Raw genomic sequence first — 14,074 nt, forward strand, 5'->3', positions numbered from 1 at the left:
TACTCGAGCTGGCAGAGTCCGCAAGCATCGAATCCACGCTGCTGAAGACCCAACTGCGCTGGGTGGGTCACGTCTCCAGAATGGAGGACCATCGCCTTCCCAAGATCGTGTTCCATGGCGAGCTCTCCACTGGCCACCGAGACAGAGGTGCATCAAAGAAGAGGTACAAGGACTGCTTAAAGAAATCTCTTGGTGCCTGCCACATTGACCACCGCCAGTGGGATGATCTCGCCTCCGACCGTACATCTTGGCGCCTCACAGTTCGGCGGGCAGCAACCTCCTTTGAAGAAGCCCGCAGAGCCCACCTCACTGACAAAAGACAAAGGAGGAAAAACCCAACACCCAACCCCAACCAACCAATTTTCCCTTGCAACCATGTCTGCCTGTCCCGCATCGGACTTGTCAGTCACCAACGAGCTTTCAGCAGACGTGGACATACCCCTCCATAAATCTTCGTCCGCGAAGCCAAGCCAAAGAAGAATAAAGGACACTGCTTGACCTGCTGAGTTTCTCCAGCTTTGTGTTTTTACTTCAACCCACGGTGTCTGCAGACTTTTGTGTTTTACTTTAATCCGTGTTGTGACCCTGTGTATGAATGACTTGGATGAAAAAGTGATGGGTTGGCCAATGATACAAAGATTGGTGGAATAAAGGGTAATTAAAGAATACAGCAGGATACAGATCAGTTATAGATTTGGACAGAAAAATGGAGTTTAATCCAGACAAATGGGAGGAGTTGAACATAGATAGATTATGGCACGGCTCTCAAAACCATTAATGTGCAGAGTGATCTGAGGGTTTTATCTTAGAAACAAACTTTCAGACAGTTTAAGTTTAAATTAGGCATCATGTTCAGCATGGATATGTGTGCTATACTGTTCAATGTCCGATGAGAGATCACAGATGCTGGCACCTGGAGCAAAGCGCAATCTACTGGGGGAACTCACAGATCAAGTAGCATCCATGGGAGAAAGAGAATGGTCAACATTTCAGGCTGGAACCCTTCATCAGGCCTCCGGTAGTTCAAAAGCTACTGTTAGGTGCGAGGAGTTGGATTGTGCAGAGGATCCATGGGGGCGGTGGGGAAGGCGAGGATGGACATCACAGAGAGATGGAGAGGGACTGCCACAGGTGATGGAGAGGGAACTCCACAAGGGGTGGGGCTGAAGATGTTTGATCAGGTACATGGATAGGAAACACTTCGAGAGATGGGAGCTGAACGCTGGCAAATGAGACTGGCTTAGTCAGTGTGAACAAGATGGGTTGAAGGGCCTGTTTCCATGCTGTAGAATCTGCGACTCTTGAAACAGGGTACCTTTGTTAAATGGGATATGCAAGGTCTGGTGCAGAAACAACAATGACATCAGAAGGTGTCCCAAAAAGTGAGGAATGTGTGGGGCTGATTCCCCATTTGTTCCTGGTTTGTGGGCCTGCCTCACCGACAGTGTGGGGACAATTTGACACAAATAAGTGTCCCGCTGATTTGCACGGGAAGATTTGGATTGTCACTCTGCTGTAGGATGGGATAACATACCAGGGCCAAATTACATTACAGCACAATGCAGGCCCTTCGGCCCATGATGTTGTGCCAACCTATATAAACAAACTCAACAATCTAACCTGATTCTACCTCACACCCAAAAGCCTCAATTTTTCTTGTATCCATGTGTCTGTCTAAGATCTTTAAAAAACCCCTAATTTTCCAGCCTCCACCACCACCCCTCGCAATGCGTTCCAGGCACCCACTACACTCTGTGCAAAAAAAACTTAACCCTGACATCACCCCTAAACTTTTCTTCCCTCACCTTGAGGTCCTTTTGTGTTTGCTACTCTCTCCTTGGGAAAAAGGTGCTGGCTGTCCACCCTATCTATGCCGCTCAAAATCTTGTAGACTTCTATTGTCACTTCTCATCCTTCTTCACTCCAACTAGAAAAGCCCCAGCTCTGCTAACCTTGCCTCATAAGACACATTCTCCAATCCAGGAAGCATCCTTTTAAATCTCTGCATCCTTCCTGTAATGAGATGACCAGAAACGAACACAACATTCCAAGTGTGGTCTAACCAGAGTTTTATAGAGCTGCAACATTCCCTCATGACTATCGAACTCAATCCCCTGACTAATAAAGGCCAGCACACCATATGCCTTGAGTGAAACAAGAAAGTTTGCAGAATCTGTGATTGTAGTTAATACACAAAAGTGCTGAAAAAACTCAGCAGGTCCCGCACCGTCCTGAGGAGCCAAACATATACAACCAATGTTTTGGGCCTTCTTAACCATCCTATCCATTAGCACAGCAACCTTGAGGGATCTATGGACCTGGACCCCAAGGTCTCTCTGTTCCTGTTAAGAATCCTGCCATTAACCAGGTACTATATCTTCAAGTTCAAATGCTAGATCTCACTCCCTAAGTCACCAGTGAACCACTGGACTCTTAACAAAAATACACAAGCCCCAAGGTCATTTTTAATGAGATCAGTTTCTTTATTCCTGGTCTTTTGACATAGGATTATAACTCTCAGTTTGAACTCTTCCTTCCTGAGTAATAGTCCATGAACAGAACCCCCGATGCCCTGTAGTAGCCTCCTCATCATGTATTTCCCAACAATGAAAGCTCGCCAGTGGCTATACTTTGGGAGGAATTTGAGATTTGGTATGTCACCAAAGACTCTTGCAAATTTCTATAGGTGTACCGTGAAGAGCATTTTGATTGTTGCATCACTGTCTAGTATGGACAAAAACAGGCTACAGAAAGTTGTGAACTCAGCCAGCGCCATCACGGGCAACAGTTTTCACTCCAGTAATGTCATATACAAAGGGCGGCGTCTTAAGAAATCAGCCATTATCCTCAAAGACTCGCATCACCCAGGCCATGCCCTCTTCACTTTGCTACCATCAGGTACAGGAGCCTGAAGATGAACACCCAGTGGCACAAGGACAGTTTCTTGCCCTCTGCCATTAGATTTCCTCTTCTTTTACTCTAATTATTTTTTTAAATAGTATATTTACACAAATATAATTTATAGCAATTTTGCACCTGTAATGCACAATAACGCTGCCGCAAAACAACAAATTTGGTGACACATGTTCATGACAATAAACCCAATTCTGAGGAGAGTCAGGTGAAAAGTGGTCTCTCATCAAAGTGGTCACTGCAGGTCTATCTCAAACCTTATGTGAATATTAAACCATAACACATGCAAGAGGACACAATGCTATACCACAGTCTGTCCTGTCTGTACAGTTAAGTTGCTCCCTTCCCACAGCTTTGCCGGTTGAAGGGGGTCCTTCACTTGACACATCCAGACAAGGGGCCACAGGCAAATACACACATTCATACCTGTAAATAAATGCACCCACACGTGCGAAGACGCACGAGCTTATGTAAGCATGCACAATGTGCAAACACACACACAAATACTTACGCCACATGCAAACAGACAAGGGCACACGTCCACTTGCAAACACAGTCGGCAGATAGAGATGGACTACACAATGCCTGGCATTGATTTTTCCCCTCTTACAAGGATGTCATCAACATGTAGCTCACAAGGACTTGGTACAAACAGTTCATAAATCAACAAATTGGTTCAGTAAAATTGCAACTATTCTCTTTAACGCTTGTAACTAAAATTCACTCACATTTCCTGAGTAGATTTTTTTTAATATATACTCTTGTGTTTTCAATACACTCTGCAAATTCCTGAGCTCATCATTGTGACCAGAATTAGCAGAGATTGCTTCTGATGCAGAACACTCCACCTATTCTTATCCATTATCACTGAAGAAAGCGTTTAATTAAAAAAAGGGAGAATTACCACCAGCAATGGCAACAGTTGAAGAATAATGTTTTTAACAATACAGCACTATCAAAGGCCCTTCCAGTCCATGAAACCCCTGCTGCCCAATTACATTCAATTAACCTACCAGTCCTGTTCGTTTTCAAAGGTGGGATGAAACTGGAACACCCAGAGAAAATTTACAGGGAGATTGTACAAATTCCTTAAAGAGAGTGCTGGATTTTAACACAGGTCAATGGCGCTGTTATCGTGTTTCGCTAATTGCTATATTAACCATGTTGCCCACCCAAGAAAGTTGCCATGAGAAGACAACAAAATAAAGCTTGCATTTATATAGCACCTTTCAAGTGTCACAAACCACAACATAATCATTGGGATACTTTGAAGTGCAGTCATTCTGGCCACGGAATAGAGATAAATCCCACATGCAGCAGTAACCAAGTCACCAGTTATAGCAATATCCACTGCGGGATAACCATAAGACATAGCAGTATAAATAGGCCATTCAGCCCATCAAGTCTACCCCACTATTCAATCATTAGCTGATCCATTTTCCCACTCAGCCCCACTGCCCAGCCTCCTCCTCATAACCTTTGATGCCATGGCTAATCAAGAACCTATCAATATCTGCCTTAAATACACACAATGATCTGTCCTCCACAACCGCCTGTGGCAACAAATTCCACAGATTCACCACCCTCTGGCTGAAGAAATTCCTACATATCTCTGACCTAAGCAGATGCCCTTCAATCCTGAAGTTGTGACCTCTTGTCCTAAGTCCCCTTCACACTTGTTAGTGGTCCAGGAATTAAAGGCCAATCAGTCTAAAAAGGGTCTAGAGTGAAATGAAAATCTTCTCAATGGTGTTGTGAGATGACATCATCCCTAATACAATTCCCAGCATCTGCAGATGTCGGCGTTGCAATCAGGTAAGTGTAGAATGGGTAACTGCATTCTGGGACAGAAATGACCCAAGTTTTTACATGAGTGCAGGAACGTGAAGGAAGAAATTATTAAAATGAAGGTATAAACTGCCATGTGAAAGTCACAGCGGGAGAAAGAGAGAGAGGAAATGAATAGCAGTAGTGGACAATTTTTAAACAGTGTGGGAAAGTTGGTAGCGCCATGGCGCACAATTTATAAAGACAGTAGGAAAAAGCGGGCAGACCTGACTTCCCAGAATGCCGTACAGCAGAGGAGAAAACCATGCTTGTAGCCATGCATACAGCGCTTTCTCTGCCACAAGGAACTCTGGGAGGGCAGGTCCACTATTGCTTCCCCCCCCACCCACGGTATTTATATATTGTGCACAATACTGCTACCAACTTTCCCACGCTGTAAGGGCTGTGCAGAATGAGAGTTTAAAGGGGAAGTTGGAAAACCACTGCTCTAAACCAATGGTTCCATTGCATTTGCCTTCTTCATCACTGACTCAACCTGCAAGGTTACCTTTAGGCTATTTTGCACAAGGACTCAGAGGTCTCTATGCATCTGGGAACTTTCAATCTTCTCTCCATTTATTTCTTCTACCAAAGTGCATGACCGTACACTTTCCAACATTGTATTTTATTTGCCATTTCTCCTCCTAATCTGTTTAAGTCCTTCTGCGGCCTCTGTGTTTCCTCAACACTATCTGCTCCTCCACAACCTTCATATCATCTGCAAACTTGGCCACAAAGCCATTCATTCCATAATCTAAATCAGCTATTTTCCACAGCACATTTAAGTAAAAGTCTTGTTTTCATTTCACCTCACAAAAGATACATTTTTTAAATGAAAAAAATTTACATTTACATGATAAAAGAGAAGTACAGAAGAAACCAAAAATTGACTGCTTCACAGGTAAGGGGGCCCCATATACTGTGAGGAGAGTCCTGGGGTGGGGTGGGGGGAACATAGCTGTAAAAAGATTGAGAATGGCTGGTCTAAATCATTGATATACAACATAAAAAGAAAGGACCAGAATTTATTGCCCATTTCCAAGTGTTTGCGAGCCATTCCAGAGGCAGTTTAGAGTCAGAATTGTAGGCCTGGAGTCACAGAAGCAAACTGACAAGGACAGCAACTTCCTTCGCCATTGTTGAACTTTTAGAATAGTTTCTATTCTGACGATCACCAGCAGATTTTTCTTAATGTTCCAGATTTATTATATTGGCAAAATTTAAATTCCCCCCATGGCCTTGGTGAGATTTGAACATCAATCCAACCCTTTCAACTGCTGGACCTTTCACTTAGACATCACAGCAAAAGCCCCTATATCGTTCTCACGCACAGAAAGCAAGACCATTCTGCCCTTGGAACCAGCTTTGCCCTTCAGTCGAATGGTGAGTGATGGTCTTCCTCAGTACTGCTCCATCTCTTGCTGACGCCTGTAGGTCTAAAGCCCAAACATCTACACATCTGCTGCTTCCAGCACTGCCAAACCCACCCCTGTGTCAATATTCCAAAACTGGAAGTTGCATTGATGGTCAGATATCCACGAGCAAGTCCACAAGGATCAAGCTGACTGAGGTTCGACACAAGCAATGTACCTCTCCCATGGCTAACACGTCAAAAGATTTTTGAATAGACTTGGGCAAATTGGCCCATTGACTCCCTCTGCCATTCCATCATGAGCTGATCCATTCTCCCACTCAGCCCCACACCCCTGCCTTCTCCCCATAACTTTTGATACCCTGAGTTATTCAATCACTGCCTTAAATACAGCCAACAACCTGGCCTCCACAGCCGACCAAGGTAGTAAATTCCAGAGCTTCACCATTTTCTGGCAAAAGAAATTGCATTCGTCTTCTTCACCACCAACTCAATCTTTCAGGGTATCCTGCACGAGGACTCCCAAGTCCTTTATACTAGCATAAGCAAGTAGCATGGTGGTATAGCAGTCAGCACCACTACCTCACAACACTGCAGGTCTGGCAGTAATCCAGCTCTCTGTGACCCCGTGGGTTTTCTCCCCCATCCCAGTGACATGCACATTGTGGGGGAGGGGGTTATTAATTGGTTGCTGTGAGTGTGGGTGAGTGGTGGAAGCTGAAGAGAGGGGAGGGGAAGACGTGCGAGATAGTAAGTTGCAGGAATTCAGGGAAATAGTAGTGGGGATGGGGGAATCAGGAGCAATGGGAAATTGCTCTGCAGGGAACCAGCAGAGACTTGGTGGGCCAAAGAGCCTACTTCTGTATCAAAATATGTCAGAAACTGTTGAAAATCTTTTGCTTCTTTTATCCAGTCATAATCTGCCTTCTCTTTTCTGGAGAAGAAACCCCAAGTGTACTTAATTTGCTCTCAGATGCATTGAGCTGGTGAAGGACGAGGCAGGGATGCTCTCAGGAATTCTCTCTACCCAAATTAAATGTTACTCCTCCATAGCCATCCTGCACAGAATTAATTTTCAAGTTCTGGTTTAATTTGTGTAATTTTACATTTCTGTTTTATTACAAGGCAATAAACAGTATGTGATCTGAATTTTTGGAGAGCTTTGGTTGTCCTCCCTGATGCCTCACGCAGAAGCACAGATCAGAGGGAACATTGGGCAGATAGCAGGAATGCAGAGAGGTTTCCAGTGGGAATCCCACCATTTCTGTCACCCACTGCAGAAGGCAGTCACCTTTGATGTGGAGTATCTGACAGCTTCTAATAACACCAGGAACTCAACAGGTTAAGTACCATTGAATACTACAGCACAGAAACAGGCCCCTCAGCCCATCTAGTCAATGTCAAACTGTTACTCTACCATGTCCCACTGACACTGACCTGCACCCAGACCATATCCCTCCATACCCATCCATGTACTGATCCATTCTTCTTTTAAATATCAAAATTGAGCGCATATTTAGCACTTCTGTTGGCAGCCCATTCCATAATCCCACCATTCTCTGTGTGAGGAGGTTTCCCCCTCATGTTCCCCTTACACATTTCACCTTTCACCATGAACCCATGACCTCTACTTCTGGTTTCACCCACCCTCAGTGGGATAACCTCAATGATTGTGCAAATCAGTGTGAGGGAATTAATGGTTGATTTTATTTTTTTTTTAAAAAAGAAAAGAACATTGATCAATCTGAGTTTCCCCCAGCAGATTGTGTGTGGCTTCAGGTTCCAGCTCCCCTGTGTACCAACAATGAAGATGGAGGGGAGCTGCTTTCCTTTGATGGGGAGTGTGGAATGAAATGGCAATGGATGTGGTGGTTGTGGGTCCAAATTCAACACGAGAAGATTGGAGGGTCAATGGGACAGGACATGGACTGGATGGGCTGAATGGCCTGTTTCTGTACCATGGTGCTCTCTGGTCGTCTGGATTCAGTGATGTTGATGGAATGGAGACACATTTCCAGGAGTCACTTGATTATGTTCATGCCAGCTCCCCTGGTATTTCTCAGATACCACTGGAGTGGGCTGGGAGAGTGGCAGCCAGAATTTCAATAGCAGGCATACGCTAGCCACCTTTGATAGAGAGTGAGCAATGGTTCAGGGTGGCAGATGGAGTAGACTAATTCCCAAATCAGAATGGCATTTGTCTAAGGAGGAAAGACAGACAGTGGTGGCACTCCTGTGTCAATAGTAGGGAACCCAGACAGTAGTGGCGCTCCCGTGTCGACGGGTGGGGAACCAGACAGTGGTGGCGTTTCAGTGTCGACGGGCAGGTAACCAGACAGTGATGGCGTTCCCGTGTCAACGGGCGGGGAACCAGACAGTGATGGCGTTCCTGTGTCGATTTTCCAATGGTGGAGATACAACAGTCACTGGGTGTTCAGGATGAGAACTCTGCAAGGTCAATTGGCTGTGTGTGAAATCAGTGCTTTGGTCAACATAGAGATGGACTGCCAAGTTTTATTTTCTTCTGTTTTACTATAGTGATTTTGCTACAGCCATGTCATAGTTACAGTAACGCAGATTTTCTCCTCTGCAGGAGAGCTTTTACAACAATCCAGCTGTCATCACAAGGACCTTTTCTCAAATTTCCAGGTTATTAACCAAATTTAAACTCTGCTGCGGTGGGGTTTGAACTCTCTGGCTTGTTGGCCCGGGCCTCTGTGTTTACGATCCATTAACTTATCCACTGCGTCATCTTCCTGCTGTGGCTGCCAATAGTGGGGAGATGCCTGAGACCCCAGTATTGAAGGAGAGGAAAGATGCAGGGGTTGTCAATACCCACAGCGGTAGCCGGGAGACTGATGGTCGACCCGGAATCAAAATCAAGACACCAGACATCATAGCCCCTAACATCCGTGGTTCATAGATCCAGAAGAAGCAGCCCTGGCCTCTCATCCAGGCCACCGCTTTGTATAAAATGTAACCCACATTATCCATGAAACATGGATGGGACACCGCACTTGTTGTAGCAGACCCAATTATCAGCAAGTCATGCACTGGTGGGAAGGGAAATGTAAAAGTTTACAGATGACGTGTCTGTTGGAATGACTTCAAACCCTGCACACTCACAGCTTTGTGTGTGTGTATGTCGCTTGGTGCGCGCGGCGCTTGGCGCGCGGGCGTGCGCGTGTTGCTTGGCGCGCGGGCGTGCGCGTGTTGCTTGGCGCGCGGGCGTGCGCGTGTTGCTTGGCGCGCGGGCGTGCGCGTGTTGCTTGGCGCGCGGGCGTGCGCGTGTTGCTTGGCGCGCGGGCGTGCGCGTGTTGCTTGGCGCGCGGGCGTGCGTGCTGCTTGGCGTGCGGGCGTGCGTGCTGCTTGGTGTGCGTGCGTGCGTGCTGCTTGGTGTGTGTGCGTGCGTGCTGCTTGGTGTGCGTGCGTGCGTGCTGCTTGGTGTGCGTGCGTGCGTGTTGCTTGGTGTGCGTGTAGCTTGGTGTGCGTGCGTGCGTGTTGCTTGGTGTGCGTGCGTGTTGCTTGGTGTGCGTGCGTGCGTGTTGCTTGGTGTGCGTGCGTGCTGCTTGGTGTGCGTGCGTGCTGCTTGGTGTGCGTGCGTGCGTGTTGCTTGGTGTGCGTGCGTGCGTGTTGCTTGGTGTGCGTGCGTGCGTGTTGCTTGGTGTGCGTGCGTGCGTGTTGCTTGGTGTGCGTGCGTGCGTGTTGCTTGGTGTGCGTGCGTGCGTGTTGCTTGGTGTGCGTGCGTGCGTGCTGCTTGGTGTGCGTGCGTGCGTGCGTGTTGCTTGGTGTGCGTGCGTGCGTGTTGCTTGGTGTGCGTGCGTGCTGCTTGGTGTGCATGTGTGTGTGTTGCTTGGTGTGCATGTGTGCGTGTTGCTTGGTGTGCATGTGTGTGTGTTGCTTGGTGTGCATGTGTGTGTGTTGCTTGGTATGTATGTGTGTGGGTCTGTGTGAGTCAGTGATGTGCACAAACATGTTGACGTAGGTGTGTGCGTCTGTGTAGAGAGGAAGGTTTGGTGTGCATGCACACGTGTGTACATGCATGTGTGTTTGCGTGAGTGCGTATGTATGCACAGAAATATAAAATAAAGCATTCATCAAACATCATTTTGTTGAACACTAAGCATGCATGAAGGAGAAAAAGCCTCGACAATCAAATCTAAAATGGTTCAACTGCAAAAAAAATCCACATGAAGGCTTTTTTTTCCCCTCTCTCCTTCCACAGCGCAGGCAGAAGGTAAAGCCACAGGCCTAAATACCAGTTCCCCATAAACCACACATTTCCACATTAATAAAGTTAATTGGTTACCCATTAGCGACTGGGGTATACTGTACTCACCAGGACACGAGCAACCTCCTGACATTTTTCACATCTCTGAACTCCCTTCCTCTGTGTGCGTGTAGAAATACGCTTCCTTTTAAATCCTTGTCCCCCCCCCCGCCCCCCCCAACACAACCACCACCACCACCTCTGGTTTCGAGAAGCGAAGACAACACAGCCTCCCTCTACTTCATGGTGTCCTGCGTGTGTTGATGTCACGAACCGAAATCTCTGAGAGAGAGAGAAGAAAGACAGAGGGGTCCGTCAGACAAACAGGAAGCAGAAATTATTCATTCCCTCAAAGGCAGAATATCTCCACTCATTAATATGCAAATGCCGAATTCAGTGGGTGGAGAGTGTGTCTGGCAGTGTAACCCAGGAAACGGGATGGCAATGCCTCAGCCAGCATGTGACCCAGATTCTCTCTCTCTCTCTCTCTCCCTCCTTCCCTCCCTCCCTCCCTCTCTCTCTCTCTCTCTCTCTCTCTCTCTCAAAGGCTGCTTTGCTCACTGAAACCTCCCCTGGTATTCATTCCCGTGGGCGCTCCTCCGGCTGGTCAGCCTGACCTTGTTTATCAGCCTTTCTCTCTCTCTCTCCCTCTCTCCCTCTCTCTCTCTCTCTCTCTCTCCCTCCCTGCCTCTCTGCTTTCCTCTTCCTCTCCCTCCCCCCCCCCCCCCGCCCGGATCCGGGAGTCTCCGATGTTTTAACCCTTTGCCCGGTTGCGGTCGAACAAACACTTTTGCGACCAAGTCGGGAGATCGCCCGAAGCAAGCAAGCTGAAGCTTCCCTTGCTTCTGGGCGCGGAAGGCCGTTCGGCCCGTCTTGGACCGACCTAGCCCACGTTGCCAGGCAGGGAAGATCTGCTCCATCTCCTCTCCTGGGGCTCGGTCTCCGGACCCCCACCCCCACCCCGCGAGATTCCCAAGAAACAGGAGTCTCCGCTGCCCGCAGTGGCGTTTTAAAGTAAAGACACAAGGCTGGGGGAACTCAGCAGATTCAAACAGTGTACTTCATACAGCAAAGATGAAGGTGCACACCCAACGTTTCGGGCTTGGGCCCTTCATCAAGGGATCAGCACAATGGAGGCAGGCGCCCGTGGGGGCAGGGAGAGGAGCACGGACCCACAGGCTGGATGGTAAATGAGGGAGGGCAAAACAAAGCACAGGGGGAAGGAGAAGAGCTCTGAAACTGGAAAGGGGAGGGGATGGAGGAAAGGACACAGAGGGATGGAGGAAAGGACACAGAGGGATGGAGGAAAGGACACAGAGGGATGGAGGAGAACAGAGAATGGTCTAGCAGAAACCGGAGAAGTCAATGTTAATGCCATACCCAGACGGAATATGAGATGTTACTCCTATCATTTGAGGGTGGCCTCTGTGTTGAATCTACATCCTCTACACTCTATGGAGATTTAATGAGTCACACAGTGAGGAAACAGGCCATTTGGGCCATCCTGACCAAATTGTCCCACTTGTTCCACCTGTCTGCACTTGGCCCTTATCCATCTATCTCGGTGTTCCCAACCAGTGGGCCACAGCGTGTATCCATGTGAGTCACAGAGACTTCCCAACCCACTGAAGTCAGGGTGGGTCTGAGGTCATGCCTCAATCCTCCTGGGTGAGATTAGGTGGGGTGGCAAACAATCTGTCACTGAGGTCATCTGGCCGACTCACAAGCAGCTTGGTGCTCACCACTCAGTCACAGTTCCTATTCGACCTTCACACAAGGCAGATTCAGAAGTGTGTGTTTTCTGTCATCTTACTGCTTGTTGTACTCACTTCAGTCAATACTCAAGAGGTTTATAAGATAAGACACATGTATATTTCTCCTCTAAAATCGGATATAAATTATTTTTGTAAAAATTTGCATTGAAGATTTACCCTGGACAGGTTTGTGTGACTGTAGTATATGTTACAAGTGGAGGCAGATCTCATGTGTGCATTATCTACAACAGAACCAAGGATGTGGAAACTGGTGAAGAAAGATCAGGAACAAGGGTCTCATTAAGGTGGCTTGAACTTTGATTTTGATTGGAGTTTTTATGTTCAGTGTAGGCTTGCAGTGTTTTTTGTTCTTTAAAATGTTAAATAAAATATTTAAAATTAGATAAAGATGTTTTTCTTACAGAGCTGCCTTTGATTTGAAAATATTGCTCTGTCATTGTCAGAAGCCAGGTGGGCCTTAGACTGAAAAAGGTTGAGAACCCATAAAATCCGTATCTGCTCAAATGTTTCTTAAAAGTTGCAATAGTCTTTCCTTAAGCACCTCCTCTTGTAGTCTGTTCCACACACTGTGTAAAGCAGTTACCTTTGGGTTCCTGTTAAATCTCTCCCCCACCCCCACCCCCCAACTTTAAACCCATGTCTTCTGGTTACCAATTCCATAGCTCTTGGCTAAAGACTCTGCATTCACCTGATGGCTCTCATGACTTTGAACACCTCTGTGAGATCACCTATCATCCTCCTGCACTCCCCAGCCTGCTCAACCTTTCCCTGTAACTCAGGCCCCCAGTCCTGGCAATACCCTCGTAAATCTTCTCTGCACCCTCTCCAGCTTGACAACATCCTTCCTGCAGCGCGGTGACCAAAACTGAACGCAATACTCCAAATGGGGCCTCACCAATGTCTTATACAACTGCAACATGACCTCTGTAAAGAAGGAGCAACATTTTAGAGAAAGGGGAACGAGGCATTATATCACTGTGGCCTTCAAATATCTGGGGGCATTTATTGGAGTGGATGCAGAGGGAATGTTTTTGACAGTAGGGGAAGAGGGTTGACAGTGTCAGAGAGTGAGTAAGAAATTCTGCAGGGAATTGGGAAAAACGATTCCACCCCCTCCCCCCCCCCCCTCTATATCTGGTGAGAATGTGGGCCTTGCATCTGCATAGGGAGTGGTGGGGAAGGATGTGATTAATGGGTTTAAGGGGTGGTCAGAGAAACAGGAGGGAGAGGAGGGTCACACTGAGAGACAGAAACATTAGGAGACTCCCACAGACACAACTGCCAAAATGGACTGGTTGGGCTGAATGGCCTGTTTCTCTGCTTTACATCCTACCTTGTAAACAAATGAGCAGATAAAGAAACAAAAACATTTCCTCCGTCAGAAGTGGTAAACGTGCCATGCTGTAGCTGAGACAGATGGAAGGTTATGGGACTGAATGTCAGAAGTGAAACACAGCACACTTTGGCACCCATTTAGTACAAGACTGGAAGTCAAATAACTTGCACACTTTGTTTTAAATTTTAAATTTAGACATACTGTAAGGTAACAGGCTCTATTGGACCATGAGCCCATGCCATCCAATTAACCCACAACCCTGGTATATTTGGAACAGTGGAAGGAGCCCCATTAGAAAACCCTCACAGACATGGGAAGAACATACAAACTCTACTGACAACGTGGGATTCAAACTCCGGTCCTAATCGCTGGCACTGTAACAGTGTTGCGCTATCCACTGCCACCTTTTACTGACTTTAACTGAAGTTCAAAATTCAGATTTATTGTCAGAGTACATGCATGACATCACATACATCCCTGAGATTCTTTTTTCTGCAGGCAAGACAGAATTTCTACTTAGCTGTAGTCAAGAAAACATATGTACACAAAAGAGGGAAATGTAAACAAACTGACTGTGCGAT

The 14,074-nt window shown here is 46.9% G+C and overlaps 1 protein-coding gene across 2 annotated transcripts in view; it reads right to left on the reverse strand.

The window, feature by feature from the left end:
- The window catches only part of LOC138744354 (LIM domain-binding protein 1), a 94,641-nt gene that overhangs the window by 60,834 nt on the left and 19,733 nt on the right, over positions 1 to 14,074 (reverse strand). Inside the window, exon 5 of one of the 2 annotated variants that reach the window (XM_069900378.1) lies at positions 10,582 to 10,664. Coding sequence is in view for 1 of the 2 variants with exons in the window: in XM_069900374.1 (XP_069756475.1) it covers positions 10,452 to 10,476 (25 nt within the window). In the remaining variant the exon portion in view is untranslated. Of the gene's footprint in view, positions 1 to 10,451; positions 10,552 to 10,581; positions 10,665 to 14,074 lie in introns of those variants that run through there. The other variant, XM_069900374.1, reaches the window with a different exon arrangement.

This window comes from Narcine bancroftii, chromosome 10 (genome assembly GCF_036971445.1).
Source record: "Narcine bancroftii isolate sNarBan1 chromosome 10, sNarBan1.hap1, whole genome shotgun sequence".
Taxonomy (NCBI): Eukaryota; Metazoa; Chordata; class Chondrichthyes; order Torpediniformes; family Narcinidae; genus Narcine; species Narcine bancroftii.